Source organism: Meles meles, chromosome 13 (assembly GCF_922984935.1).
Source record: "Meles meles chromosome 13, mMelMel3.1 paternal haplotype, whole genome shotgun sequence".
NCBI lineage: Eukaryota > Metazoa > Chordata > Mammalia > Carnivora > Mustelidae > Meles > Meles meles.
In genome coordinates, this window is record NC_060078.1 from 87,785,297 (window position 1) to 87,800,862 (window position 15,566).

A 15,566-nucleotide genomic window follows, 5' to 3' on the forward strand; every position below is an offset into this window, starting at 1 on the left:
GTATTTCCCCGGATGCTGTTGGCTGACTTTGGTGCAGGTGCCAGCACGCAGGGTTGATAGATACTGAACATCATAAGGTGGGTGCCAGGATAGTTTCTCTGATGCAAACACCACAGGAGTCAGCTTTTGAAATGATGGCCAACAGTAGCTAATGATAAACTAATACGTTGGGCGAGAGGAAAAGGAAGATGGCATTGGTTGGCTGGTCACCCTCCTTCCCGAGGGTACATTATAAAATCTGTGGCTTCAGAGCATTCCCACAAGTCAGCAGTGACCCCAAAGTCACCATGGCTGCCTTGGGCATCACAGTTGCCCTGTTGGTGTGGATGGCCACCCTAATGCTTATATCTATCTGGAAACAGATCTACAGCAGCTGGAAACTGCCCCCTGGCCCTTTTCCACTGCCCATTATTGGGAATCTTCTTCAGTTAGATTTGAAGAATGTTCCCAAATCTCTCACCAAGGTAAGAGAAATATTGTTGGTTAGGGGAGGAGAATTCAGAGATTAGACATAGTATGTGTGCATTCAATTCACTGTCAGACAAGTTGTTATTCAATTCCATCTTGTTATGAGTGAACTGCCTTAACAGTAGCATCCAAGAGGGATATTAAAGATATTTAGTTAGTGGTACAGCTTGGACATTGAGCTCTTGAGTGGGCATCGGCCGTGGCTGGCCCCAGAAGCCTGCTTGAGTCATGGGTTAAATGCTTTGTCAGTGGATGGTTAGATGAGGCCAGTGTGTCTGGGGCTGCTGCTGTTCACCATCCCAGTGCAAGGAGGGCCATGTGTTCCCACCAGATGCACACTGTAGATGCCAAAGAACAGGGTGAAAAGTGGTGTCGACCCACCTCTGGTGTGGTACCTCTGTCCACAGCTGTTGTGAATAGTCAATGAGCTAACGAATCTAAAAACTGAATGAGTTGCCAAATCTATTCCATGAGTTAATAAAAGGATGCCATAAGGCACCTATAACATGTGGGGAAAGTGTTTGAGGTAAGGGAGATGTTGACAGTACTTTGTGCACCATGGAGGATGGACTTGTGGAGGCCAGGACAGTGCTGACTCAGGGTCCTCCTGCAGCACCGTGGGGTCTGGGACTTCGGGGATGGCAGACAGTGGGGGTGATGGGGCAGATGTTGGCAAAGGATCCCAGGGGTGGGAGAGGAGCCAGCCCACCAAGCTAATTTTGTCAAGGAGCCCAGGTATTCTGGACCCTTGCTCCCTGCAGAAGAAAGTCTCTATGCGAAGAGTCTTCCCAAGTCAGGCTGGACAAAGACTATTTTTTCCCAGATCCCTCTGTGTTCTCTTGGTCAACAACAACTTTGGGTTTTAAGCCTGGCCCACCTCCTCCCTGAGTTCCCAGTGGTCTCACTTGGTTCCTTGCTTGTCTCTGCAGCTAGCAGAGCGGTACGGTCCAGTATTCACCTTGTACCTGGGCTCCCAGCGCACCGTGGTCCTGCATGGCTACAAGGCGGTGAAGGAAGCCCTGCTTGACCACAAGAATGACTTTTCTGGCAGAGGAGAAATCTTCGCATTCCAGTTGCACAAAGACAAAGGTGAGCCCCACTTTTCAGAGCACCCTATGGTGGGTGGGAGCCAGGGAAATACCAGGGATGACGACCACATAGCACAGTGCACAACAGAACAGAAGCGTAAAGAGACCCTCAACAGCTCAGGTGCTTAGGACAGACTTTCTTGAAAGCTTCTATGACAGACTTATAACCAAAAACAGGACCTCCTGCACCATCTCTCTGACCAGCAGGACAGGTGTGTTACAGAGATATGCCACAGAGGGAAATACCTCTGGCAGATGAGCTGTGCTTTCCTCTCACAGAGCTTCCAGCCTCCTGGGACCACAGTCTCAGGAGAGCTTCTCAGTCACAGCCCCGCATGCTTCTGGGTGTTGGTGCTCCGTGCCCTGAGGCCCCTCACCTAAGACCAGGCACTGATGCCCCCAGGTATCCCGCTTGTCTGTGGGGCTTTGGGCAGCTGCAGCTCACATTCTAACCCCGGAGGCCTCTGATATGCCGCCTGTGCGGTTCTGAGCACAGCCGCCCCAGCTCGCAAAGGGATTTCCACAGGACCCGGTCTTGCCAGCCTCACCTCTTTCTTTGCAGCCTATGTCTCCAGAGCCTGGGTTCCCATATCGAGAATAGGCAGTTACCTCGTATTAGGGATCTGGTGGTCTGAGTGTTTATCGGAGTCTTTACCTGAGTGTCGTCTCGACTCCCGACCCAGTGCTCACCTCCTGTGTCTCCTGGGACATCCTGGATCCCCTGCGGGCACCTGCTCACAGCTCCTCCAGCTCACAGCCCTGTGAACTTGCTGCCCACCACTGCCTGTCCCTGGCCATGTATGCTGATTCTTTTCCACTTGCTCACTGTCATTTTAGCATCCGTATTCATCAGAGATATTGGTCTGAAATTCTATTTTTTGGTGGGGTCTTTGCCTGGTTCAGGGATCAGGGTAACGCTGGCTTCATAAAGAGTCTGGAAGTTTTCCTTCTGCTTCAACTTTTTGAAAAAAAGCTTCAGGAGAATAGGTATTATCTCCTCTTTGAAAGTTTGGTAGAATTCCCCCAGGGAATCTTTCAGATCCCAGGCTCTTGTTTTTTTGGGAGGTTTTTGATCCCTGCTTCAATCTCATTACTAGATATTGGTCTATTCAGGTTGTCAGTTTATTCCTGATTCAGTTTTGGAAGTTTATACGTTTCCAGGAATGCATCTATTTCTTCTAGGTTGCTTAACTTATTGGCACATAACTGTTGATAATAATTTCTGATTGTTTCTATTTCCTTGGTGTTAGTCGTAATCTCTTTTCATTTATAATTTTATTAATTTTGGTCTTCTCTCTTTTCTTTTGGATTAGTTTGGCCAATGGTTTATCGATCTTATTGATTCTTTCAAAAAGCCAGCTTCTAGTTTCGTTGATGCGTTCTACTGTATCTCTAGTTTCTATCTCATTGATCTCTGCTTTAATCATGATTATTTCCCTTCTTGTGTGTGGAGTTGGCTTAATTTGTTGTTGATTCTCCAGTTCTTTAAGATGTAAAGAGAGTTGGTGTATTCTGGATTTTTCCAATTTTTTTAGGGAGGCTTGGATGGCTATGTTTTTCCCCCTTAGGACTGCCTTCACTGTATCCCATAGGTTTTGGACCAAAGTGTCTTCATTCTCATTGGTTTCCATGAACTGTTTAAGGTCTTCTTTGATTTCCTGGTTGATCCAAGCATTCTTAAGCAAGGTGGTCTTTAGCTTCCAGGTGTTTGAATTCCTTCTGAACTTTTTCTGGGGGTTGAGTTCCAGTTTCAAAACATTGTGATCTAAGAATATGAAGGGAATAATCTCAATCTTTTGGTATCGGTTGAGCCCTGGTTTGTGACCCAGTATGTGGTCTATTCTGGAGAAGGTTCCATGTGCACTTGAGAAGAATGAGTATTCTGTTGTTTTAGGGTGGAATGTTCTGTATATGTCTATGAGGTCCATCTGGTCTAATGTGTCATTCAGTGCTCTTGTTTCTTTATTGATTTTTCTGCTCGGATGATCTGTCTATTTCTGAGAGAGGAGTGTTTAAGATCTCCTACTATTAATGTATTCATATCAGTATGACTCTTTATCTTGACTAACAGATGTCTTATGTAGTTGGCTGCTCCCATATTGAAGGCATAAATATTTACAATTGTTAGATATTCTTGGTGGATAGACCCTTTAAGAATGATGTAGTGTCCTTCTGTACCCATTCTCAACAAGACCCTAGCTAATAGACTCCAACAGTACATTAAAAAGATTATCCACCATGACCAGGTGGGATTTATCCCTGGGTTGCAAGCATGGTTCAACATACGCAAATTAATCAATGTGACGGAACAAATCAATAAGAGAAGAGAGAAGAACCACGTGGTCCTCTCAATTGATGCAGAAAAAGTATTTGACAAAATCCAGCATCCGTTCCTGATTAAAATGCTTCAAAGTATAGGGATAGAGGGAACATTCCTGAACTTCATAAAATCTATCTATGAAAGACCCACAGCAAATATCATCCTCAATGGGAAAAAGCTCTCAGCCTTACCGCTGAGATCAGGAACATGACAAGTATGTCCACTCTCACCACTCTTGTTCAACATAGTATTAGGAGTCCCAGCAACAGCAATCAGACAACAAAGAGAAATAAAAAGTATCCAAATTGGCAATGAAGAAGTCAAACTCTCTTTCTTTGCAGGTGGCATGATAATTTATATGGAAAACCCCAAAGACTCCACCCCCAAACTACTAGAACTCATACAGCAATTCAGTAAGTGGCAGGATACAAAGTCAATGTACAGAAATTAGTGGCTTTTTTATACACTAACAATGAAAATACAGAAAGGGAACTTAGAGAATCGACTCCATTTACCATAGCACCAAGAACCATAAGATACCTGGGAATAAACCTAACTAAAAACGTATAGGATCTATACTCAAGGAACTACAGAACACGCATGAAAGAGATTGAAGAAGACACAAAAAGATGGAAGACCGTTCCATGCTCTTGGATTGGAAGAATAAACATTGTTAAAATGTCTATACTTCCTAGAGCAATCTATACTCTCAATGCCATTCCGATCAAAATTCCACCAACATTTTCCAAAGAGCTGGAGCAAACAATCCTAAAATTTATATGGAATCAGAAGGACCCTGAATTGCTAAGGAAATGTTGAAAAAGAAAACCAAAACTGGGGGCATCACGTTGCCAGATTTCAAGCTTTACTACAAAGCTGTGAGAACCAAGACAGCGTGGTACTGGCTCATGTAGTTTTAGTGAGACTCTAAAGTAGATGAGGAGAAAAGCAGTGTCCTATCTACCCTACAAAACCCAAATGCCTCTAGTTTTTCCTTAGTTAACTTTGGTGACAAATCTCTAGAAAACCTGTATCCACTTTATGCAGAAATTTCCAACTGATGTGCTTACAGCTGTGTCTGCTGTTCTCACGTGCTGTCCCCTCGTTCCCATTTTCATGCACAAGGTCACTGTCGCTGGCATTTGATTTTCTTTCTTGCACATTGTGGGCTTGTTTTACATCTTTGGGGTTGCCGAAAGCAAAGTTAACTTCCTCAATTTTTATCATTAACACAAGAGGAGTTTTGCTGCCCCACAAGAGCAGGAATTGTGGGGTCAAGGAGCTCCATCCTGGTTCCACGGAGCCCTTATCAGCCACCCCTGGTCCAAGTCATGGGTTCCTGAACGCAGCCAGGCAGGGGCCATATTCACATTCCATGCGTTGGACTCAGGGGGCTTTGTCCTGTCCTGCCTGTGGTTCCCAGGTCCTATTTTCTCATGTGCCATGTGGCCCAGACCCTGTCCATGGGACACCTCTGATCCCCCAGACATAATGATGCAAATGTTAACTGTCAACATTATACTGAGCACAGGACCCACATTAATTCCAATAAATTTCACTTCAGTGAATGTTTGAGGCTCTGACCCAGAAGCATTACTGTCTCTATTTCAGCCTGTTTTGGGTTCCAAAGTCTTAGCTCCTCTGGGATCTCCCTCTCTGTCTCTCTATCTCTGTCTGTCTCTCTGCCTGTTTGTCTCTCTGTCCCTCTGTTTGTCTCTGTGTCCCTCTGTCTCTCTCTGTCTCTTTGTCTCCATCTTTGTTCATATGTCTCTCTGTCAGTGTGTTTCTGTCTCTCTTCTCCTTGTTTATTCCTCTGTCTTTCTGTATCTCTGTCTTGTCTCTCTGTCTCTATTTTATCTCTTTGTCTATGTCTCTGTCTTTGTCTCTTTGTCTCTGTCTCTCTCTCTGTCTTGTCATTCTGTCTCTCTTTGTCTCTGTCACTCTGTCTTTCATCTCTCTGTGTCTTGTCTCTTTGTCTCTGTCTCTCTCTCTGTCTCTCTTTGTCTCTGTCATTCTGTCTCTCTGATTCTGTCTCAGTCTCTTGTCTCCTTGTCCCAGTCTCTGTCTCCAACTCTTTCTCTCTGTCTCCCCCTTTGTCCCTCTGTCTCTCTCTGTCTCTGTCTTGTCTCTCTGTCTCTGTCTCTCTGTCCATTGCTCACATTTTCTGGCCTCTCCCACCTTCCCCCTGCTACACAACTCTTTCCAGAACCATCTTAAAATTGTCTGTCTCCTTGTCCACTGCCCCCAGGCCCCATGTCACAGCCATTTAGGTCCACTGGGCACTCCCACTTCCTGCGTTCCCTGCCAGCTTCTCAACCCTTGGCCCATGGCTCTGGCCTCTGGCCTGCCAAGGGCACACACTCTAGTGCCCCCCACTTGTTGCCCCGCGTCCTGGGGCAGGACCTGGAGGGTGGAGCCGCTGCAGCCACTGCTGGGACGTCAGTGGACCCCACAGACACGTGGGACTAGGGTCACACATGCCTGGGATCCCTCTTGGGCTGCCCAGCGGTGTCCCTGGCATCCACCTAGCAGGCTCCACAGGGCCATGCAGGCACCCGAAGCTTCTCATGCACAGACCCAAATGCAGGAACCCAAATACCATCCCTCGATGGACGGCCCCTCTAAGGAGGACCCTGGCTGCCATGTACCCTCCGAGCACTCCCACCCAGTCAGGGGCCATGCTGTCCAGCCACCTGTTGTCTCTACTTCATGTTCCCTTCAGGTGGAACTGGACCCTACTGTGACCAGTGCTGCCTCCCGCCTCATCTCACACCTCCATGCCCCTCCCCGCCTCATTTCATACCTCCCGGTCCCTCTCAGACCCTCCAGACTTCCTTCTAGAATGTGCAGTGCCTCGGCCTTCCTCAGACCTCTGCTTGCACCTCCAAGGGGAATGTGCACGAGGTCTTCCCATATCCAGTGGCTGGCAGAGTCTGGGAGCTGAATGACAGCTCGGGTTTCAGTAAGGACACTTTTAGATTTGTAGTGTGGAAGTTTGAAACCAGTGGAAACAGCAGGACTTCTGGGAAACGGGCAGGGGCTTCCACGGGTGGGCAGCTGTGGTTTTGTTTCATGTGGGAAGACTCTGGGCAAAGTGGACAAAGCCAGTAAACTGATGGTGGGAAGGACGCTGGGGGAGGTAGGGTGGCGGGTGGAAAGCCAGCCTCAGGGGCACCAGCCCGGCTTCTGGACACCAGGAGCCCCAGTGCTTGGGTGCCCAGGCCAGTCAGTTCACCACTTGGGTCCCTCCTGCCTAGAGCCACTGACCTCGTCACTCTGCCTCGGGGCGTGCGGTCAGTGCTCTGCTGTCCCCTCTTCCCCAGGGATTGTTTTCAACAATGGACCAGGCTGGAAGGACACCCGGAGACTCTCCCTGACGACGCTCCGGGACTACGGCATGGGGAAGCGTGGCAACGAGGAACGGATCCAGAGGGAGATCCCCTTCCTGCTGGAGGCGCTCAGGGGCACCCAGAGTGCGTGTGGCCGCCGGGTCTTTGCACACATGGTCAGGAGGGCCGTCTTGGTGGGCCTGAGAGACCCCGGACTGAACCGAAGCAGCTGGAGCTTAGAGGGTTGCCTTAATCCACAGACACTGTCTGCAGCTCTGGTCCTCTCCATGTCCAGTGTGTTTATCTGGAATAACTGGAAAGTAAATGACCCCCCCCATAGGCTCCCACAAGCCTTGTAGAATGACGGGGATCTTGGGACGGCAGGTCACAGACTCTGGACAGTATAAGCGGGTGGGAGCCGGTCTGACCGCTCTCCTGTGTTGCAGGTCAGCCCTTCGACCCCACATTTCTGCTGGGCTTTGCCCCCTGCAACGTCATCGCTGACATCCTCTTCCGTAAGCACTTTGACTACGCGGACGAGACGGGTCTGAGGATACAGAGGCTCTTCAATGAGAACTTCAGGCTGCTCAGCACGGGCTGGCTCCAAGTGAGGCCCCTTAGTCTGCACTTGCCCATGTCTGCTCCACTGAGGTTAGGAAAAGGACGAGGACGGGACCTGGGGGACAGGCAGACAGGACCACAAAAGCCAGGGAACACCCAGGGCTGGTCCAACTCACCATCTGAGAGCCTGGATGTTGCTTCTGGAGACATCCATGGGCCCAGTGTTTGCCCTGCTGACCATGGGAGGCCTTTTTACCCTTTAAAACAGGACCCTGCTAACATGCGATCCCACACACCCCACAACATGGTGCTGAAAAGATACCGTGAGCCCAAATGTTCTAAATATCAAAACATGACTTCCGTGAGTTCAAGTTGGAGGAAATAAATAGCCCAGTACATGAAACCATGTTGCATCTGGAAAAGAAAATAGAAATCCCTCCCCCTCTTTTTCTAGCTTTATAACATTTTCCCAAGCTATCTGCACTACCTTCCTGGAAGCCATCGGAAAGTATTAAAAAACGTGTCTGAAATAAAAGATTACACTTTGGCAAGAGTGAAGGAGCATCAGCAATCACTGGATACCAGCTGCCTCCGGGACTTCACGGACTGCCTGCTCCTGGAGCTGCAGAAGGTACGGTGCGGACGCTGGCCCCCGACCCCACCAAACTGACACGTTTGCTCATGGGGCGGGGGGCATGCACGCACGTGCACATGGCGGTTGACACCGTGACACCCAGGGGCCCCTGGGGGCATGTTCTGATGTTCCTGGTCTGACTGCACCCTGGCTTCCTGTGACCATCCCACCTGTGCTAGAAATGTGGGGACACAGACCACCTGCCCAGCTGGCCTCACTGGCCACACGCTGGGCAGCAAGGCAGCTTTTCTGGGGATGCCCTCAGTGGCTGCCAGGCCGGGTGTGTGGGCCCCTCATGGTGGTTCCCCCCAGGCTGTACTCACCATTTCTGACTTTGATGACTGTGTCTCCTTTGAGGAGAAGCCCTCCACCCTCCTCATCAGCATGTAAACCCCAAATTGTGCATGACTTCACGGGTTTCCAGGCCCATCCAGCATCATCTCTTTGACAGCTCTCTGGAACCCCCACCCAGATGGTGAAGTTTCTCCTCTCTCCTTTGATGTCTCTTGTGCTTCTAGAACAGTATGTGAATTCCTGGACAACTGCGGGGGGCGTCTGAGAAGCTCTTCCATTAGTGGGGCTCCTCACTGCCCCTCCTGGGTGTCAGGCATCCTGGTGACTTCCCTGCCTCCTAGACCCTGTGGTGCTGACTATAGGTGTGGAGGAGGCCAAGGGCAGCGTGTCACCCTTGGGTTGTTAGCATGGGCCCCACAGCTCAGTCCTGGGCGGCTGGAGGTCACGGCTCAGGACTAGGGGGAGTCTTACTGCACTCCTTGCTCCCCCCACCCCCCACGACTCAGTTCTGGGACACCAAAGCTGTACAGCCCGGGGGAGGAGCACAGTCCTGCCTGTGGCCAGTCTTCTGGGAGCCTTGGTTTCCCTCATTGTGCCATGGAGACGATCATGTCTCCATGGGATGACTTCATGCGCATCTGCTCTCTCCTCCCTGTGGAGCCGAGAGCAAGGCTGTTGGGTGTGTTTGAGGCGGAGGAGACAGAGGTCTCTTTCTCACCCACCGAAGAGCTCTTCTTATGGAGTCCCTGTGTGTCTCTCATGTCCGCAGGAAAGATACAGCTCAGAGCCCTGGTTCACCTTGGACAATATTGCTGTGACTGTGGCTGACCTGTTCTTTGCGGGCACAGAGACCACCAGCACCACTCTGAGATATGGGCTCCTGGTTCTCATGAAGAACCCAGAGGTCGAAGGTATGCTGCACAGCACACAGGGGGCCGGGGCCACACTTTATCGGGCCGGAGTGTTTAGGTGCAGCTTTCCGCCTGCGAATGAAAGGCTGGCCTTGCTTGCTAAGCCTCGTGGTAGTGACACGGGGGTCACCGCCTGGATTCCGTGGAAGCGCTCCTGTATGACAGACACCTGGCACTCGTGGACACTGCGGCCCACACCCCACTGACACATACCTGATTTCAGAGCAGAAGAGCCTGCGGCAGCGTGGAGAAAAGCAGTGCCTTCCGCATTCTGCTCCACAAAATAACCTACTTATGACAGTGAAAATAAGGTCTACCTTGCCCCAGAACAAGACCTGCCTTGCTACACAGAGCACAGAGAGAGAGGGCAGGATGGGATGAGGGTGTCCTCGTGGCTAAGAGCCTGCCCCAGCGTCCCGGCTGCCCCCGGGGTCTGCTCCGGGGAACGCTCATCACCCCAAGGCATGCTTGCTGCTGCTGCTCATAATAATTTGGCTCCTGCTGTGTGCCAGGCATGGGTAGGAGCCCTGAAATACACTGTGTTCTTAAGGGCATGTACTTTGGGATATGAGGTAATTTCCCTCGGGGAAGTGGGCTGTGACCTATGCAGGATCAGACCTGACCCCAAAGGCTTTGCTTTACCTGTCTCACAGAAGGGTTAGGGGTGGAGGAGCGAAGCCTTCCACAGATCTGAGAACTTCTGACCAGTCTGGCCTGGCGGGACTAGAGCCTGAGGAACTGTGATTAGTTGTGAGCAATCTCCAATATAGAGAAAAAGACAGAAAGTAAATAGGACTGACCCCACACACCGTTGCCGGATCTGACACATGTCAGCCTTTCACAGGAGCTGCTTTGGGGCTCTTGGAAACCTGTTGCCGAAGCCCTGCCCACCGAGGCTCGTCCCAGGGCTGTGCGCGTCACCTCTGCACTCAGCTTCGTACCCCCAGGGCCGGTTCAGTGTCAGCAGGGGTTTGACACTTCTACCGGGGAACCCTGTGGCACAGGACGTCGTCATTCCCTCAGCACACTGTAAAGGCCCTGCAAGTTGTCAGGAGGGAGGCCCAGACTCTGCTCCCGCACTCTTCACACAGAAGGCCACATGAACGTGTTTCCTCTCTGCCTCTCGCCTCCACAGCTCCTGCAGCCTGCAGTAAACCAGCCCGGGGTAATAATTAATACAGAGATTTCCCTCCGACTGAAATTGCTAAGACCTTTCATTATCCTCTCCTCCGGGCGTCAGGTCAGGCACTGGATTAGCTACCATCGGCTGGCAGCTGGCCCTGGCCTCACGGAGCGTGACTCTCATTGGCTTTCATGGAGGAGTTATCCAAGGGTCCCCAGCATCCAGGACACCCCCAAGCACGGCTGAGGGTGCCCTGTAAGCCTCCGCTGGGCAGGTAGATGGGTGCGAGCCGGCCTGGAGCCGGTCCTTTGCATCCGTCCTCTTCATGTCTCGGCAGAGAAACTCCACGAAGAAATCGACAGGGTGATCGGGCCAAGCCGCATCCCTGCCATCAAGGACAGGCTGGAGATGCCCTACATGGACGCCGTGGTGCACGAGATTCAGCGGTTCATCGACCTCCTGCCCTCCAACCTGCCCCACGAAGCAAACCGGGACACGGTGTTCAGAGGTTACGCCATCCCCAAGGTCAGATGGGGCCTGGCGTGCACGCCCTGAGCACCACCCGCCAGCCTGTCTGCCGGCCCACGGGAAGGCGGGTCCTTCGACAGATGTGGCCGAATGCTGGGGCCAAGCCAGTGTCCTGCCCCCCGAGTGCTGCTTCCCCAGCAGTCCTCACATGGACCTGGTGACCAAGTGGAGAAAATCTGGAAGGGGACCCCCGGGCCAGTGCCTGGCTTTGTGGTCCTTCGACCCCAGGAAGCATGGATAGTACCAGGTAGCCCATGAGTTCCTCCCGTGATGAGATTAGAGCTCTCGCCTGTGTTTAGACCTGACCCCTGACTGCCTCCCATCTAGTCCTGAAGCAGACGACGTCCAGGGAGTCCCCGTGGAAAGCCCATGTTCTGGCAACTTGACTGACGTCAGCCTTTGTTCCTTCTAGGGCACAGTTATAATTCCGACCCTGGACTCCCTCTTGTTTGACAAGCAAGAATTCCCTGATCCAGAGACGTTTAAGCCAGAGCACTTTCTGAATGAAAATGGAAAGTTCAAATATAGTGACTATTTTAAAGCATTTTCCGCAGGTAAGAAGAGTGACGATGTAGGTAGGGCCTTCCCTGAGAACTGTCCCTCACTCGTGCTCTCTGCCATGGTCAAGCACTTGTACGGGGACCCAGATGTCCTCTTCCTGTCCACAGAGGCCAAATGGCATCTTCTCATCAGAGATCCAGGGAATGAGAGGAGTTTTCCCTTCTGCATAGCAGATACTGTGCCAAAATCCTATTCAACAGTGTCAGTGAAACTCTCCCAAAACTGTATCACCTCATTCTCCATACTTTTAAACAAGGGTCAGTAAATGAAACCTAAGGGTTGGTTGCCGGGACTCACCATGGGACACTCTGGCCTTCCCTAGTCTGTGTCCTGGTGTCCTCTCTCGGGCCCTTGGTCTCTCGCAGGGCCTTCCCTCGGTGGCTGGTGGGAGGGAGTCCATGTAAACCAATCCCCGGTACTCCCGGCTAGAGGCCGCCTCTTCTCGCTGTGGTTCCACTTCTTTCCTGCAGGGTGTTAGGGGAGCACTGGGCAGAGATCCCTGTTCCAACCCCACATAGGTTTCTGCTGCTGAGTCCTGGTGACGGAGACCGTATGGAGCCTTGTCCGCGAATATGTCTATCACGGATATTTTTAGACTGAACGGTGTCATGTGCTTCCTTCTAAGGGGCAGAGAGGGGTCCGTTCTGCTTCAGGGTGACAGTTTACCCACAGCCCCTCTGCCCAGCCCCCTCTGCCCCTCACTTGTGCTGCCTCGGAGTCTCAGGAGCACTCTCGTCACTTCCAGGAAAGCGGGTGTGTGTTGGAGAAGGCCTGGCTCGCATGGAACTGTTCCTGTTCTTGTCTGCTATTCTGCAACATTTCAACCTGAAGTCTCTTGTTGACCCCGAGGATATTGACCTCAGTCCCATCACAGTCGGGTTTGCCAAGATCCCACCCCATTACAAACTCTGTCTCATTCCCCGCTCGGGCTGAAAACCACGCCCCCAGGCTCTTTGGGGCAAAGCCGGAGTTACCCCAGTCCCCCACATCCCCTCGGCACCCCCAGGGAGACCCTTTCTGCAGAGTCTCAGCGAAAACAGTAGGCTCCACAGGGAGTAAATTGGGCTAGAGATGCTGCTTTCCACAGTTATGTGCATCAGATGAAATTTGGCAGCAAAGTGCAAAAAAGATTGTGTAAAGTTAATTAAACAAATTGAAACAAACTGCGACCTAGTTGAGTTTGTGCCGGCGTCCCTGGAAACAAGGGTGAGCGGTACTCCAGGAAGGTAAGCACACCTCTTCCAGGAAAGCAAAGCAGCCGGCCACAGGGTTCACAAAAAAGAAAACCGATGCTGTTTTGTGGTTTGGAAAAGCGGAAAAGAATAGACCTTTGAAGGCTTGTTAACCATGTCAGAAATGTATCTGCTACAATCTTTCCCTGGGATGTGAAGTTGTTCCTTTGAGCTCGCTTCTCAGCATCTCGTGCTATATTTTAAGATTAAAATATGTCTGAAAAGTCAACATAGACATCTGTTTTTATCTCTTATCATTAAAATGTGACTTTGTGCCTGGAACAAAAATTCTAGGCTCGTGGGAACCCGGAGTGGAACGAGGCAGAAGTGAGGAGATAGTGACTAATCCGCTCAGTGAACTAAATCATGTCCTGAAGCAGAAGAGGAATTTGGAACAAGAACTCTGTCCGCACCCTGTTGGCTCTCACCAAAGCCCCCTGGGTGCTCGGCCTTCATGCTCTGTCTGCCCACCTCTGGGACGGGCCTGATGGAGGCCCCTCTACCCCATAGCCTATGAGGGCTGGGCGGTGTAGGCTTGCAGAGGCTTTGGAACTTGTGGGGCAACCAGAAGTCCTGCATAAATGTTCCTTAATAAAGTGAGTAATGTTTCGAAGCCAGTTGTGTAGCAGCTTTCAGTCTCTCTCTGGCCGACCCCCCGCCTCCCTCTTATACCGGTCCTGAGACGATCATGGGTCCACCCAGATAACACAAGATAGTCTCCCTGTCTTAGAGCTCCTACCGTCATCGCACATTCAGAGCCGCTTCTCCAGGTAAGGTAGCATCATCTCGGGTTCCGGGATTGGGACGTGTGTGCCATCTTACCCACCACGGGCACTAGCAAAACCAACAGTGATGGACGGGCAGGTCACAAACTGAGGACCGGCTGCCCCGTTCTGAAAGCTGCCATTTTCCTGACACACCTACATGGGGGTGATGCTGCTTCCAACAGGAAAAGGTAAGAACTTGTCTTTTCATTTTCTCTGTGGATTTGAAGTTGAGAGAATGTCTAGGAAAATCCTAAAGTATTCAAAAATGATGGAAAATGTTGAGAGAGAGAGTGGGGGGTGTTGGGGTGTGAGCGTTCAACGGATTCGGGCAGCAGCTGGCTATCAACAGGCTTGGGTTGGTTCCTGGTCAGCACATTCCAGAATGCCTCCATGCTGTGGTCTCCCGACCTCCAGCTCTTATGAGCCCTGGTGTCCCCTCAAGGGCAAGCGTGGACTGCCAGGTAAAACTACCTGGAAAATTAGTCTGAACTTAAGAAACCCTGCACTGATCCAAACCACCTTTGGCAGAACAGAAAGAGAAAAGGGGGGGGGTGGACAAGGGAAAGGAGGAATGACTTGGTCTGTTCGGTTTGCTGTAACCGGCACCACAGACTCGGGTTCATCACTGACTGAAAGGTGTGGAGGCTGGAAGACCAGGTCTGGATGCCAGCAGAGTGGGGTTCTGGGGGGCAGATGGATGACTTCCTGCTGTGTTCTCATGTGTAGATAGGGAACTAGGTAGCTCTCTGGCCTCTTTTCCTAAGGGCACTGGTTTCATTCATGGTGAGATCACCTCCCAAAGGCCCCTCCTCCTAAGACCATCACATTGGGATTGGGGCTTCCACATAGGAATTCTGGGGGACACAGATATTTAGTCTATGGCATTCCATTCCTAGCTTCCCCAAATTCACATCTTCCCACTGTAGGGTACACTCACTCCGTCCCAGCAGCTTCAAAGTCTTACTGCGTGCAGTCAGCATTTAAGTCCAAAATCCCATCTCCTCTAAACACCCACTAAATCAGATGGGGGCCCAGAGGCACTGTTATTCTCAAGCAAACCCCCTCTCCGGCTGTTACCCATGATGCCAAAGGAGTTATGTGTTGGGGCAGGCATCTGATAGACACTCCCATGTCAAAAGGGAGAAAGGGAGTACAGAGCCTTTACCTCCCTGGTTAGGCTTATTCCCAGGTGTTTTATGGTTCTTGGTGCAATAGTAAATGGAATCAGTTCTCTAATTTCCCTTTCTGTATTTTCATTGTTAGTGTGCAAGAAAGCAACTGATTTCTGTACATTGATTTTGTATCCTGCCACATTACTGAATTGCTGTATGAGTTCTAGTAGTTTTGGGGGTGGCATCTTTTGGGTTTTCCATATAAACTATCTTGTCATATTCACAAACGACAGTACAGACAAAGTGCTGATATTCAAGATCTATAAAAAACTCCTCACACTCAACACCCCAAAAACTGATAACCACATCAAAATATGGGCAGAAGACATGAGCAGACACTTCTTCAAAGAAGACAGACAAGTGGCCAACAGACACTTGAAAAATGGTCAACATCATTAGCCATTAGGGAAATACAAATCAAAACACAATGAGATACCACCTTACACTAGTCAGAATGGCAAAAATTACAAGACAGGAAACAACAAGTGTTGGCAAGGATCTGGAGAAAGGGGAACCTTCCTACATTGTTGGGAATGCAAGCTGGTGCAGCCACTCTGGAGAACAGTATGGAGTTTCCT

The 15,566-nt window shown here is 50.6% G+C and overlaps 1 protein-coding gene across 1 annotated transcript; it reads left to right on the forward strand.

Annotated features, from left to right (window-relative positions):
* Positions 1 to 262: 262 nt before the first annotated feature.
* Positions 263 to 13,284, forward strand: LOC123955598 (cytochrome P450 2E1). Its single transcript, XM_046027813.1, has 9 exons — positions 263 to 464; positions 1,398 to 1,557; positions 7,200 to 7,349; positions 7,652 to 7,812; positions 8,221 to 8,397; positions 9,464 to 9,605; positions 11,066 to 11,253; positions 11,669 to 11,810; positions 12,563 to 13,284. The coding sequence occupies exons 1-9, from the start codon at positions 288 to 290 to the stop codon at positions 12,748 to 12,750; spliced, it is 1,485 nt and encodes a 494-aa protein (XP_045883769.1). The 5' UTR covers positions 263 to 287; the 3' UTR covers positions 12,751 to 13,284.
* Positions 13,285 to 15,566: the final 2,282 nt, after the last annotated feature.

Bases quoted from the DNA above. Each gene is read 5' to 3' on its own strand.
- LOC123955598 (XM_046027813.1), top strand. From the start codon at position 288: ATGGCTGCCTTGGGCATCACAGTTGCCCTGTTGGTGTGGATGGCCACC. The intron at 465-1,397 runs GTAAGAGAAATA...TTGTCTCTGCAG, and splicing joins TTCCCAAATCTCTCACCAAG to CTAGCAGAGCGGTACGGTCC. The intron at 7,350-7,651 runs GTGCGTGTGGCC...CCTGTGTTGCAG, and splicing joins GGCGCTCAGGGGCACCCAGA to GTCAGCCCTTCGACCCCACA.